Source organism: Trachurus japonicus, chromosome 11 (genome assembly GCF_045865225.1).
Source record: "Trachurus japonicus isolate A0001 chromosome 11, Traja_1.0".
In the NCBI taxonomy this organism is placed as follows: domain Eukaryota; kingdom Metazoa; phylum Chordata; class Actinopteri; order Carangiformes; family Carangidae; genus Trachurus; species Trachurus japonicus.
This window is the reverse complement of record NC_140917.1, coordinates 12,471,747-12,482,553: the sequence shown is the minus strand read 5'-3', so window position 1 is coordinate 12,482,553 and position 10,807 is coordinate 12,471,747. Positions and strand designations below refer to the sequence as shown.

At 43.3% G+C, this 10,807-nt stretch overlaps 1 protein-coding gene across 1 annotated transcript; it reads left to right on the top strand.

The window, feature by feature from the left end:
• The first annotated feature begins 230 nt into the window (after window positions 1-230).
• dnai2b (dynein, axonemal, intermediate chain 2b) lies at window positions 231-10,769 on the top strand. Its single transcript, XM_085791025.1, has 12 exons — window positions 231-548; window positions 1,888-2,049; window positions 2,170-2,291; window positions 3,067-3,209; window positions 3,296-3,409; window positions 4,362-4,501; window positions 4,594-4,716; window positions 7,141-7,364; window positions 7,441-7,576; window positions 8,909-9,055; window positions 10,105-10,332; window positions 10,546-10,769. The coding sequence occupies exons 1-12, from the start codon at window positions 366-368 to the stop codon at window positions 10,609-10,611; spliced, it is 1,788 nt and encodes a 595-aa protein (XP_085647151.1). The 5' UTR covers window positions 231-365; the 3' UTR covers window positions 10,612-10,769.
• The last annotated feature ends 38 nt before the right edge of the window (window positions 10,770-10,807 follow it).

Here is a 10,807-nt window from a genome sequence, read left to right as displayed (position 1 = left end):
CGTCGTCTTTCTGAGGATCTACAGGTTTAAAATCATACCAGTGAGAAAGAAACTCCGATAACTTAGTTAAGCACGCCCTCAAAAAGGTGAATAAAACAATAAAATAAAAAACAATAACCCCGATATAATGTCAATGTAGTTAATAAAACCCCTAAACCCTTTCATTATGTTTTGGGGAGACGCTTCTGTCGCCGTCCTGTTGTTCAATAAAGTTGTTCTTGAAGAAGTCCTCTGTTGCTAGGAGACGCCAAACAACAGTCCCGTTCCTCCGTCGCGTTGCTAGGACACAGCTGATCGAGCCGTTGAGAGAGAGACGTTAAGAGAGAGTTGAAGTTGACGGTAAGTTAACGGCGCCGCTCTCCGGGATGGAGATCGTTCACGTTTACACGAAGCTCCGCAGTGAGTTTGGCCGCCAGGCGCTGTTCTCCGACCGGCCCACCGAGCTGGTGCTGGACATCAGCCCCGACCCGAGTCTGGGGCCGCAGTTCCTCCAGAAAACCCCGAGAGACCGAGCGACGCAGGCCTGCAGGGACATGTCCGAGCACCAGGTGCGTTTGACGTGCGTTTAAAGGGATAGTTCACCCAAAATTGAAATTTCAAAGTTTCAGAGTCCTCCGTGGCGTCTCTGAGTTACAGGGGGTCTCGGCGTAGCAGTGCATGTCCATATAACGGTTGCAAATGGATACCAACTGTCTTCGTAAGAAAAAGACACACCAAAAAACATCCAAATACCGCCGTGCTGCTCGTATGTAATGTCTGTCTTGTATTGAAGCCCCGAAATGCGAAATTGTCCCGAAAAAAATGAAATAACTTTAGTCTATATGTCAAGCTTGTTTGTAGCGGAAGCTCCTCTTCGGGTCTGTCCTCTTCCCGGTTCGTCCAAATTTGACGAACTGGGAAGAGGAGCTTCGACATGCACTGCTACGCCGAGACCCCCTGTAACTCAGAGAAGCCACGGAGGACTCTGAAACTTCTCCCAGCCCTTAGTCGACATGAGGGCGAGTGGATAATGAGTGAAATTTCAATTTTGGGTGAACTATCCCTTAACTACAACTTCACCTGACTCCACAGGTGTAAACAAACCAGTTCACCTGCCATCTTTGAACACTTTACTCCAGACTGTAGGCTACTTATAAACAGAACATGTGAGCCACATTTACATGTTGTCTAATCAACTTAAATCAATCAAAAATAACTTTACCTGTTATTTATAAATATAGACTAATCAATATACAGGTCAATGACGTGATGCAACACAATGTCAAGTGGTGTAACTGGTATTTTTTCATAAAAATCTGACTAGGTATATAGCAACAGGAAAATAAATCTGTAATTCACTTTTGAATGCAACATTATGTTTCTTGACACATTTTATATATTTTTTTCAAAACAGGCTTTTCTTCTAAATAGAGGGTACTATATGCGTTGATTATTTAGAAGAAAAGCCTGTTTTTAGGACACTTGCTGCTCAGTATTGCCAAAATGCATTAAAATTCAAATATAGAAATGTAATGTTTTTATAACTACACTTAAATCCACTGTATAAAATATTTAATATTTATTTTGTGGTTACAACACGATTTGACATTTTCAGGGGAATTCAGCCTAACTTTTATTAAAAAAGGTTCAAATGACATAAAAACCAACATGAATACAAAATTTACTTTTTGACAAATCTGATGCATGCTTTTAAAACAATTTTTTTTTTTTTTTCATTTGTCACTGACCCATTAACTGAAACTTGGGTAGAAACTGTCCATGATAAATACTGTGTCTCTGAACAAACGGTTTGTGTCAAGAGATGTAACCTTATTTAGATTTAAGATCAGCTTTAGTTTGTATAAAAGTTTTCACCTGATATCGGATGATTGGTATTTGCATATCCAGGTGAACACGGAGCGCTTCGAGTCAGACAGCTGCGGGATAAACCACGTGGAGGGGGGGTGGCCCAAAGACGTCAACCCCCAGGAGATGGAGCAAACCATTCGCTTCAGGAAGAAAGTGGAGAAAGATGAGAGCTACATCAACAGCGCCCTGCAGCTGGGCAGCGTAAGAGCAACAAACACCAGTCCACTCCACATCTGTACAGTCCACCTCATTTGTTTTTTGTGGAGTCAACATCTGGCTGTCGAGTGATCGGTCTGTCGCCGTCATGATGTGACCCTCCAGGTCATGGAGCACTGCGTCAGACAGAACAACGGCGTGGACATCTACCTGCAGTGCTTCGAGGACGAGGAGGAGATGGAGGAGATTCAGGAGCCGCCGTCCGCCAAGACCATCAACGTCTTCAGGTGCAGCAGACAAGAAACTGGTGGTGAACTGACTGATTTCATTTCATTTCGATTTATTTCATTCATGGTATGTACATTTTCACATAGTTGCATATATACATTGTGTGCACATTTTCACCATGAATGAAAAGGAGCAGGATGAAGAAAAAACGTATAATACCTGCCCCTCTCTGTTGTTACAAATTTCATTGGCTTACTTCAACACCAGTATTATTCTCTGTTTCAAAATATTAAAGATGATGAAACATAGTAGTGACAAAAAACAAACAAACAAAATAACGGTAGACACCACTTGTCTATCTATCTTTATCTTTTTTCCCTTCTTTTTCTCTTTCTCCTTCCTCCTTTTTGTAGATACTTATCTTTTCTTTTTTAAACATTTTCTTAAACTGAGACATACTTGTACAACTTTTCAATTCCTTGCTTTGTGAATGCCATACTTTTACACCTGCAACAGAAATACACATTTGTTTTAAGCTTAACCTTGCAAATGTGTGTTTAAAATCGAGCTTCAGTCTGTTGTCCCCGTCCTCCAATTTAAACAAGCTTTGTAAATGTTCAGGTAATGATCTGTTCTTTGCTTTAAACATTATTTTTAGGGTCTGTAATTCTATTATATCGGCCATTTTCAACAAACCTGCAGAAATAAAAAATCTATTTGAGGGATCTCTATTACCTGCCTTGTGTATTACTCTTACTGCTCTTTTTTGTAGCAGAATCAGATAACTGATTGATCACTGGCACTGATTATTAGCTCCTCTCCCGTGTGTTGCAGGGATCCTAACGAGGTGAAACGCACCGTCACCGGTCTGTCGTGGCATCCGGACAGCGGCAGGAAACTGGCGGCCGCCTACTCCTGCCTCAACTTCCAGAAAACCTCCAAAGACTTGAGCCTGGACTCCTACATCTGGGACATTGGTGGGTCGGAGGGACGGCAGCTGGATTTGAAACCACCAGTTTAGAGTTTCAGCCTGTTGTTCACAGACGGATGTTTTCTGTTTCAGAAAACCCAAACAAACCGGAGATGACCCTGAAGCCGGCGTCTCCACTCGTCTGTTTGGAGTATAACCCAAAAGACTCACACACTCTGGTGGGAGGCAGCTACAACGGGCAGATCGGTGGGTTCATGTCCAGACTGACTGACTTTTTTTTTATTGCCTGTGACATGGTTTCTTTCTTTCTTTTTTTCTTTTTTTTAATTAACTCTCTGTGCATTTTATTTATTTATTTATTACTTTTTTTCCCACACATTACAAGACAGTTACACAGACAGTTAGACATGTACAAAACTGTATGGGACAGAGGGCGATTATAGAACAAACAAACAAACTTTAAAAACATATAAAACAGGACAACAGACACACTGCGGCACAGTAGGAAGAGCACGACACGTGTTCATGAACAAACATACATTACAGATGCACAGACAGGAGGCTCAAAAACAATACAGACCGTACCAGGCGTAAAAATCAAAAACATAAAGTGGGACGTGAATAAAGCATGTACTGTATTTTTCGGACTATAAGTCGCGTTTTTTGTAGTAGTTTGGCTGGTCATGCAACTGATATATCAAAAATATACGCCATGTCATCTATGACCACAAGAGGTTCTGTCTCATGTCTCTCAGCGTGAAACACAAGGGGTTAGTTAGCTCACTGTAACAACATTAGTCTTCTTCTTACTTGTTTTCACTGTGTAAACGGTCGTTGTCCACGGTGGCACCAGCAGTTTTACATTTTTCGGCTGCTCTTCCGTTGCGACAAGCTGATTGGTGGAATTGTTTTTGGCTATTGTGTAGACTCACTGAATAGTCTTTCCAGATTAAATGTTAGTTTTTGGATTCTTATGAAATAAATGTTTCAAAAATAAATTAGAGTTATAGACCCATGCGACTTATATATGTTTTTTTCTTCTTCGCGACATATTTTTTGACAGATCCGACTAATACTCCGGTACGACATATACAAAGGTTGCAGAGCTGAGAGAGACGTTGTGTCGGATCATTTCTATATCTAACAAACTGTTGACTTCTGTGTGACATGGTTTCTAACATGGGTGTGTTTGTTTCAGCGTACTGGGACACCCGGAGAGGCAGCCAGCCGGTGGAGTTGTCCTCTGTGGAGCAGAGTCACAGAGATCCAGTCTACAAGATCATCTGGCTTCAGTCTAAAACCGGGACAGACGCGTTCTCTGCCTCCACCGACGGACAGGTGAAGTGACTGGGATCTGATCTCCACAAAAAAAAAAAAAAAATAATTGAATAAAACCTTTAACATAACTCTCTCCTCTCTCCGTCTGCCAGGTCCTGTGGTGGGATGTCCGCAAGCTGAGCGAGCCCACAGATCGTCTGGTTCTGGACCCGGGCAGGGAGGGGAACCTGGATCGAGCTTTAGGAGCCATCTCTCTGGAGTTTGAGGCCACGATGGTGAGTTTATGTTCAACGCTCACAACAGATGATTCAGAGTCAGTGCCGTTAGTTTGGATTCTGACAAGAGGCCAGTTTAGATCCGACCAGGAGCCAATAGTCCACGATCCTTAAAGGGGAATCGGTCACTTTTTAGCTGTTTTGGTTGTTTTTTTCTCCCTCTACAGTTTCTGAGTGCAAATTGTCAAACTCACAGCTAACCCCCAACCCCCCCACACCAAGTTCATTTGTTTTCAACGAAGACGGAGCAACGTCTACTGAGCAGTGATGAAAATAAGGGCGTTATAAATAAACAGCGTTACTAACAGTGCTACTTTTTTCAGTAACGAGTAATCAAAAAAGTTGCATTTTCCCCATGGTAAAATGGTGTTACTGTTACTGACAATAAAATGTGCTGTTACTTGACTGAAGAAGTCCCAGCAGAAAATAATAATACACCTGTTTAAGCACAGGCAGGAGCCTGCCTGTGCGGAGGGATACTGAGTGAGTTGGCTAGGTCCAGATTGAGGGGAGTTAGGAAGGGAAGTCCAAGTAATTTGACATATTTGAGCATTTTATTAAAAAAAACTAATGCCAGGGTTTCCCGCAGCGCTTTCCTGTTAAGGCGGCCGCCTTAACAACAAAGAGCTGCCGCCTAAACTAACATCTTAAAAAAAAAAAAAAATGTAGCGATATTCGCCGCCGCCGCCGCCCCCTCCCCCCGTCGGACGATGGCCGCATCCTGTCACACACATTCACACCACAGAGAAGCGCGCACGCATAACAGCAGCGCGTGTTGAAAGCGAAACTTTAATACGGCACGGCACGGCACGGCACGGCGCGTCCCCCCCCGTCGGTCGATCGATCGATCCGCCGCCCCCCCCCCCCCCGTCAACAGATCTCCGCGCTACCCCCCCCCGTCGACAGGTCAGACACCACCTTAACTAACAAATTTTCTGGGGGAAACACTGCTAATGCAATAGTTTCTTTTCCTGGTAATTGGTTACTTTTATAGTGTAATATCTCAGTTACTAACTCTTACACTTTTGGAGGAAAGTCAAGAGTAACTGACTAATTACTTTTTAAAAGTAACGCGCCCAACACTGCTACTGAGGTAGGTAACATTAACAGGAGATTACCGGGCGTGATTGTGTTGTAGCGTCGTAAAACTAGGGCCCGACCATATGGATTTTTTGGGGCCGATGCCGATTACGATTATTAGGGGGGAAAAAATCCGATAACCGATTAATCGGCCCATTATTATTATTTTTTAATTAAGTTTTAAAATTGTATTACTATAATAATATACCTATATAAATTAGGGCTGCCTGGTCGACCAAAAAATCATTAGCCGACCAAAATTTCATTGGTCGATTGGTCGCAGGAAAAAAAAGAAAACATTTGGAGCCCTGTCTTGTCAAAATTAAGTCAAAATCAATATGGGCTTTTATTTTGAAGGGCCAAATACAGGAAGTCATGACACGTGATACTTTTTTGTTGTTGTTTTTTTTACTGCACGGAGGGTCTCTCTCTCTCTCTCTCTCTCTCTCTCTCTTTTTTTTAAATCAAAAGCGACTTTTTCCAATGTTGTTCCAGACGTTTCTGGTTTGGAGACTGTTTTCAACGATCAGCGGTTGCTGCCGTGCCCGGCACCGTGTCACAGCGCTCACCGGCGGTCAGTCTCACAGCAGTGTCACGGAGCAGAGACATGATAGTCCCCGCTGCAGTCAGAGTCCCGCAATGCTCCACGCCGCTGCCCCCCCCCCACACGTCACACAGCCTCAGCTCAGTCACTCACCCTCATCTACTGTGTTTATTGGTGATAAATGAGCATACTGCCTGCCGCGGTAAAACCCGACCCCGACCGGCTTGTTGAATCTTGGACCCAACACGGCCGGAGACGAGCATTAATTAATTAATTCACAACCCGACCGCGGTAAAAAAAAAAAAAGGGAAACAGAAAGCCAGTGGCAACACTGGTTTTGAGACAGATGTCTCAAATGATTTGTCATGAGGTCGGCGCCGGTGCGGGGGAATCTTTTCAAAGTAAAACCAAGTTTTATTCCCTGCATTTTATTCCTGAAAATATCGGCGACAATCGGCGAGTTTTGGCCGATTACCGATTAGTCTCAAACGGGCTATAATCGGCCGGGTCGGGCCCTACGTAAAACAGTTCCATGTTTCTTGTGAATCGAGATCTGGGACACCGGGTCAGAGCCACTGATCTTGCAAGGTTGGTTTTCGTCCAAAAGACACCAGGTGGAAGGTGGAGAGGCTCTATTCTCCCCGTAACAAGTCATTTAACCATCACAAAGCTGTTAATTAAAGTGCAAATCTTGCATAGTTCCTCTCTAACAGCTGAGCTCCCCTTTCTCATGATGAAGATGTGATCACGTCTCTCTGACTCTCAGCGTGTCTCTGTCTCTGTCCTCGATGTCTCTGCAGCCGACTAAGTTCATGGTGGGGACGGAGCAGGGCGTGGTCGTCTCCTGTAACAGGAAAGCAAAGACTCCGGCCGAGAAGATCGTTTGTACGTACGACGGCCACCACGGGCCCATCTACGCCCTGCAGAGGAACCCCTTCTTTCCCAAAAACTTCCTCACCGTGGGAGACTGGACCGCGCGGATCTGGTCCGAGGACATCAAGGAGTCGTCCATCATGTGGACCAAGTGAGAATCAGACCCCCCACATCTCGACTTCCTGCTCCGTCAGGCTCAGATTCAGACGAGCGCTGTGTTTCTCCAGATATCAGATGGCGTACCTGATGGACGCCTGCTGGAGCCCGGTCCGGCCCTCCGTCTTCTTCACTGTAAAGATGGACGGCATGTTGGACGTCTGGGACATCCTGTTCAAACAGAGCGACCCCACGCTCAGCCTCAAGGTGCCGTGATCTCCCCCAGACAAAGAGCCATATAGCAACATATAGCAACAATACAATAAGTACAGTGACAGACATACAGGCAAAGCAGCATTGCACAGCATCAGGACCATAACAGTCGGCATTATCGGTTCTAAAAGAGAGGTGGAAGGTAAAAAAGGACAGAAGCTTGACTTGGTAAAAAATAAAAATTATAGAATTTAAAAGATCATAAGATCCATGGAGAATTACAAAAGTAAAAACTCGAGCTGCACTACATTTCCTCCAATTAGGAGGCCACCAGCCTAAGGTTGATGCTGGCGTGAATAGGGACTGGCTGTTTATTCAAAAGAGCTATAGAATTAGGGAGGAAGGAGTGTTTGTAACGGTTGCTTTTGGGGCAACAAGCTCTTAAACGTCTGCCTGATGGTAACAACTCGTACTCTGGGAACAGAATGTGTGATGGATCTGACATCAAAGATAGTCTGGAGTGTTTGAGGGTCACTTTTACCAGTTACTTTCATAGCTGTATTAACAATTTTTACAATCCTAGTTTTGAGCTGGACAGAGAGAGACCCGAACCATGCCGTCATACAATATCTGATGAGGCTTTCCAGCACTGCATCATAAAATGTTGACATAATTTTCCTGCTCACCCTGAATGGTCTCAGTCTTCGGATAAAGTGCAAACGTTGTGCCAATTTTGCACACAGGTAGTCAACATGGACTTTCCATTTTAACATGTTGTCCATTTGTATCCCCAGATATTTATATGAGCAAACCTGCTCAATTTCAGGGTTCTTACGGATCCTTGAAAAGTCTTAAAAGGCATTGAATTCATTAATCTAAAGACAAGGCCTTAATTGGCATTAAAATGTCTTAAATAAATTTTTCAAACGTCTTAAAAATGTTAACATTTGGTAAGTGGGATTTTATGATTATAATTAGTCTCAAATCTCAAAATAATTGGTAACATTCTGACATAGAGAAGTTAGTGGCGGCCGTGAACGCTAAATTTCTTACCGCCACCAGCTCCCAAATCAGTTTTTTTTTCTATTCCCCAATCATTCATGTAGCAGTCACTTTACCTCGGACCACATAGGAAAGTGGGTAAAATTGTCCCTAACCCTATGTAATAGATGTGGTGACGTTTTTGTTTTGTTTTTGCATTTGTGTTAATTGTGAAGTCGGTCTTAAATTTCATTTCAAGTGGCTTTAAAAACGTCTTTAAAAGTCTTAAATTTAAGTTTAGGAACCCTGAATTTGCATGTCCCCTATGATTACAGGGTTATGGACTCTTACATATTGTTGTTGTTGTTAACCTGTGTCCTTGTCGTTGCCTGCGTTCGTCCTCAGGTGTGCGACGAGGCTCTGTACAGCCTTCGCATCCAGGACAACGGGCGTTTGGTGGCGTGTGGCTCTCAGCCGGGTGGAGTCACGCTGCTGGAGATCTGCTCCGGACTGTCGACCCTCCAGAAGAACGAGAAGAGCCTGTTGGCTGCTGTGAGAGAAACACAGACACACCTGCAAACACAGATTTACAACAGCCGGAACTCAACAGTGTGATCTGCATTTAAAGGGATAGTTCAACATTTTGGCGAATTCTCCTATTGCCATAATCCCTAAAAATAGTCAGAGCAGTAGGTTCATTACCTTTAATTATCGGCGCATGTTGTTTTGAGATCCACGAGGCAGAGACGTGAGCTGCTCAGCGAACACAATGGAACACACCACACTATGAAATAATTATGTCACATCATGTAACATTTACGACACACGAAGCAAATACTCTGAACTACTTGTGCTTTTGAAATCACTCCGCCCAGCAGCCGTGTCTGGGATGTAGTTCCGACTGCATTTGCCACGAAAACAACTCTGTCTCGTAATGTTACATGATTATACATGATTATCTCATAGCGTGGCGAATGTGCAGGTCACAACTTCTTGACAAGAGCGTTTTGGAGTTGTTGGATTGTGTATTTGATGAGTTTTGAGGGAATGGTGAAAGTATTGTTTTGTGAGCAGCTCGTGTCTCTGCCCCACGGATCTCAAAACAGCACGGATAATTAAAGGTAATGAACCTACCTGCTATGACTATAGGGATTATGGCGATAGGAGAATTTGCCAAAATGTTGAACTAGCCCTTTAAAATGCACTGACTGACTGATTTATCAAAATGTCACTGTGATTTTTATACAGCAAAGTTTATTTTTTATTAATAGTAATAATTTCAAACAGTGAAGCAGCAGAAGATGAACTGAGCTCAAACCTTTCTCTCTGTTGTAATGGTAAATTTCAATCTTTCTATGTTTCAACCACTTGAGATGTCCCTACACCAAGTATCAGATCTCCTTTTGTTTGTGAACAATTGGTGTATTTTAATGTCTCTAGACCTCTTAACACACAAAACCCTGCAGGATGCCCCAGGAGTGAAACACACCCTCGGGGGAAGGAAATAAAAACTTGTCGGCCGGGGCAGAAGTCTCTATTTCATCATTCACCAACAGCAAACCGCAAAAAAAATTTCCACAACACTGTCTGTTCACATCCAGATGTTTGAGCGCGAGACGAAGAGAGAGAAGATCCTGGAGGCTCGGCAGAGGGAGATCCGTCTGAAGGAGCGGAGTCGGTCGGAGCAGAGCAGAGAGGAGGAGGGGGGAGGTCGAGAGGAGGGGGAGGAGAGTCCCGACCAGCTGATCGCCAGAGCTGAGAGCGACTTCTACAGCACGGTGGAGACGGAGCAGAGGAGGAGGAGAGAGAGGGAGGACGAGGCAAACCGGGTCTGTTCATATTCCTTGTTGTTACGTCTATAACTGATCCACAAACACAAATATCACAGACTTTCACACTAAGGCAAAACAAAACGATATTTTGCTTTAGATATAGACTTTACTCAGTCATCAATAGTTTGCAATGAATCTGCTTTTAAACTATTGCACTTCTATTACTCATTTGTTTAATAGGAACTCAGTGAATATGATTTTGTTTTTCAGGAGAAAGGCGTCTGTGAAGAAAAAGAAGTGAAGAATGAAGCAGAAAATGCAGAAACATCACAGTGAATAACAACATGTTTCTGTTATTACATTGGCTTTTTGATTTATATTGTTAAAACTGTTGTAATGAACTCAAGAGTTTTCAGTTAAGTTTGTTTTCAGCTCAGGGTGAAATGTTCAATGATTGTAAATTTTGTGAAATTAAAATAATATCTAATAAGTTTTTGTTTTTTCCCCGCCTGTCTTCAATCACTCACTGTGT

Excerpts from the sequence above, each read along its gene's own strand:
- dnai2b (XM_085791025.1), top strand. The coding sequence starts at position 366 with ATGGAGATCGTTCACGTTTACACGAAGCTCCGCAGTGAGTTTGGCCGC. Across the intron at positions 3,210-3,295 it reads CTCCTACATCTGGGACATTG|AAAACCCAAACAAACCGGAG; the intron begins GTGGGTCGGAGG and ends TTTCTGTTTCAG. Across the intron at positions 7,365-7,440 it reads TCGTCCATCATGTGGACCAA|ATATCAGATGGCGTACCTGA; the intron begins GTGAGAATCAGA and ends GTGTTTCTCCAG.